Below are 2,935 nucleotides of genomic sequence, written 5' to 3'. Positions count from 1 at the left end.
TTTGTCTTTAAAGCAATTTAGCAAATAAACGAATAAAACAAAAACCAAAATAAACAAAATAATTAATTAATTAATTAATTAATTAATTAATTAAATTAATTAATTAATCAAATAAATAAATAAATAAATAAAACCAACTTTATCAAACTCATCAATGCAGCAAAGTCCTTTGTTTTTAAAGCAATTTAGCAAATAAACGAATAAAACAAAAACCAAAACAAACCAAATAAACAAACAAACAAACAAACAAATTAATTAATTAATTAATTAATTAAATAATTAATTAATTAATTAAATTAATAAATAAAACCAACTTTGTCAAACTCATCAATGCAGCAAAGTCCCTTGTCGGCCAGCACCAAGGCCCCGCCCTCGAGGACTGTCTCCTTGGTTTTGGGGTCTCTGAGAACAGCAGCAGTGAGTCCGCTGCTGCTGCTGCTGCTTGCTGCAGCATAAACAGCTCTTGCTGCTGCTGCTGCTGCTTGCTTCAGCAGCTGGGACTTGGCCAGCCCGGGGTCTCCCAGCAGCAGCAAATGGATGTCTCCGCGGATGCTGCCCCCGTCTTGCTTCCTGCGGGGGACTCCGCCGATTTGCTGCAGCAGCAAAGCTTTCTTGACATCTAAAAGTCCAAAGACAGAAGGAGACACAGCAGCAGCAAGGGTTTCGTAGAGGCCCTGCTGCTGCAGCAGCTGCTGCAGCTGCTGCTGCAGCTCCCGCTCTTCCCGGCTCCCCGCTGCTGCTGCTGCGGGGGCGCCTCCTGCTGCTGCTGCTGCAGCAGCAGCAGCAAATGGGGCCTTTGGGAACTGGATGCTGCTGACAGCAAACTGCTGCTGCTGCACCAAACCCAGCCGCAGCAGCTGGCTGCTGTGCTGCTGCACCGGCAGCAAAACGCCCCCCAGGGTCACTTGCATTCCTGAAGACAAATAAATAAATAAATAAATAAATAATTAAATAAATAAATAAATAAATAAATTAATTAATTAATTAATTAATTAATGGCTCAAAAGAGTTTAAAGGAGTTAGAAGGAATTGGAGAAGTGAAGAAACCAAAAGAGACAAAAAAGGGACAAAAAGAGACAAATAGGGAACCAAAATTAAACAAACAAAAAGGCAAATGAAGAGACAAATAAAGAGACAAATAAAGAGACAAATAAAGAGACAAAAGGGAGGCAAAAAGGGACAAAAAAGGGACAAAAAAGGGACAAAAAAGGGAGAAAAAAGGGAGAAAAAAGGGACAAAAAAAAGGCAAAAAAGGGAGAAAAAGGAGACGGAGAAAAGCCAAAATGAGAGAAATCTGGAGGACCAGAAAAAGACAAATCTGGAGCCAAAAAGAGCCGAATAAAGAGCCAATTAAAGGGACAATTAAAGGGACAACAAAGGAGACAACTAAAGGGACAAAAGGAGACAAAAAGAGACAAAAAAAGACAAAAAAGAGACAAAAAAGAGACAAAAAAGAGACAAAAAAGAGACAAAAAAGACAAACAGACCTGGCTGGAGGACGTCGGTGAAGGCGTGGCCGACGAGCTCGCAAGTGAGGCTGCGGGGGACATCGGCCTCCGGCACCTGCGGGCCAAAAAAGACTTTTGGAGACAAAAATGGACTTTTGAGGAGAGAAAAAGGGGACTTTTGAGGAGATAAAAAGGGACTTTTGAGGAGAAAAAAGGGACTTTTGGGGAGGATAAGAGGGACAATTGGAGGCAAAAAGAAGGAGACAATTTGGAGACAAAAAAAGGACTTTTGGAGACAAAAATGGGAATTTTGGGGGCAAAAAAAGGGACTTTTGGAGACAAAAAAGGGACTTTTAGAAACAAAAAAGGGACTTTTGGGGAGATAAAAGGGGACAATTGGAGGCGGAGGGAAGGGGCAATTGGAGGCACAAAGAAAGGGACAATTTGAGGCAAAAGAACGGACAATTTGGAGACAAAAAAGGGCTTTTGGAGACAAAAATGGACTTTTGAGGAAAGAAAAAAGGGACTTGTGGAGATAAAAAAGGGACTTTTGGGGAGATAAGAGGGGACTTTTGAGGAGAGGAAAAGGGACTATTGGAGGCGGAGGGGAGGAGGCAAAAGAAAGGACAATTTGGAGACCAAAAATGGATTTTTAGAGACAAAAGAGGGTCTTTTGGAGACAAAAATGGACTTTTGAGGAAAGAAAAAAGGGACTTTTGAGGAGATAAAAAGAGACTTTTGGGGAGATAAAAGGGGACTTTTGGGGAGAATAAGAGGGACAATTGGAGGCAAAAAGAAGGAGACAATTTGAAGCAAAAGAAAGGACAATTTGGAGACAAAAAAGAGACTTTTGGAGACAAAAAAGGGACCTTTGGAGACAAAAAAAGGGACTTTTGGAGACAAAAAGAAAGAGACAACTTGGGCCAAAAGATTCAAAAAGGGACTAAAAAGTGTTTTGAAAAGTGTTTTGAAAAGTCTTTTGAAAAGTGCTTTTAAACGGATTTAAAAAGGGTTTAAAAAGGGTTTAAAAGGGGTTGAAAAAGGGTTTAAAAACTGCCTCAAAGAGGACTTAAAAAGTGGTTTAAAAAGGGTTTAAAAGGGTTTAAAAAGTGGTTTAAAAAGGGTTTAAAAGGGTTCAAAAAGTGGTTTAAAAAGGGTTTAAAAAGGGGTTTAAAAAGTGCTTTAAAAGGGTTTAAAAAGTGGTTTAAAAAGCGTTTAAAAGGGTTTAAAAAGTGGTTTAAAAAGTGTTTAAAAGGGTTTAAAAAGTGGTTTGAAAAGAGTTTAAAAGGGTTTAAAAGGGTTTAAAAAGGGGTTTAAAAAGGGTTTAAAAGGGGCTGAAAAGGGCCTCCAACCTGGGCAGAAGGTTCCTGAACTTTGACGATTTGAGCCGGCAAAAAGAGAGAAAGTTTGGAGTGGAAATGAAGAGCGCTTTCGCGCCCTCCAGAACGCCGGCATTGCATGCAGGTGGTCAGCGCGTCTTTGTGCCC

At 40.1% G+C, this 2,935-nt stretch overlaps 1 protein-coding gene across 1 annotated transcript; it reads right to left on the bottom strand.

The window, feature by feature from the left end:
- Positions 1-296: 296 nt before the first annotated feature.
- On the bottom strand, positions 297-1,563 carry ENH_00025370 (Protein PROLIFERA, related; the record flags this gene model as incomplete). Its single annotated transcript, XM_013579805.1, has 2 exons — positions 297-913; positions 1,488-1,563. Coding segments are annotated over 2 exons (693 nt in total), but the record flags the coding sequence as incomplete, so codon positions are not given.
- Between the last annotated feature and the right edge of the window lie 1,372 nt (positions 1,564-2,935).

This window comes from Eimeria necatrix, genomic scaffold (genome assembly GCF_000499385.1).
Source record: "Eimeria necatrix Houghton genomic scaffold, Enh_scaff1949, whole genome shotgun sequence".
NCBI lineage: Eukaryota > Apicomplexa > Conoidasida > Eucoccidiorida > Eimeriidae > Eimeria > Eimeria necatrix.
The sequence above is the reverse complement of the archived record's forward strand: the minus strand, read 5'-3'. Positions and strand labels throughout refer to the sequence as shown.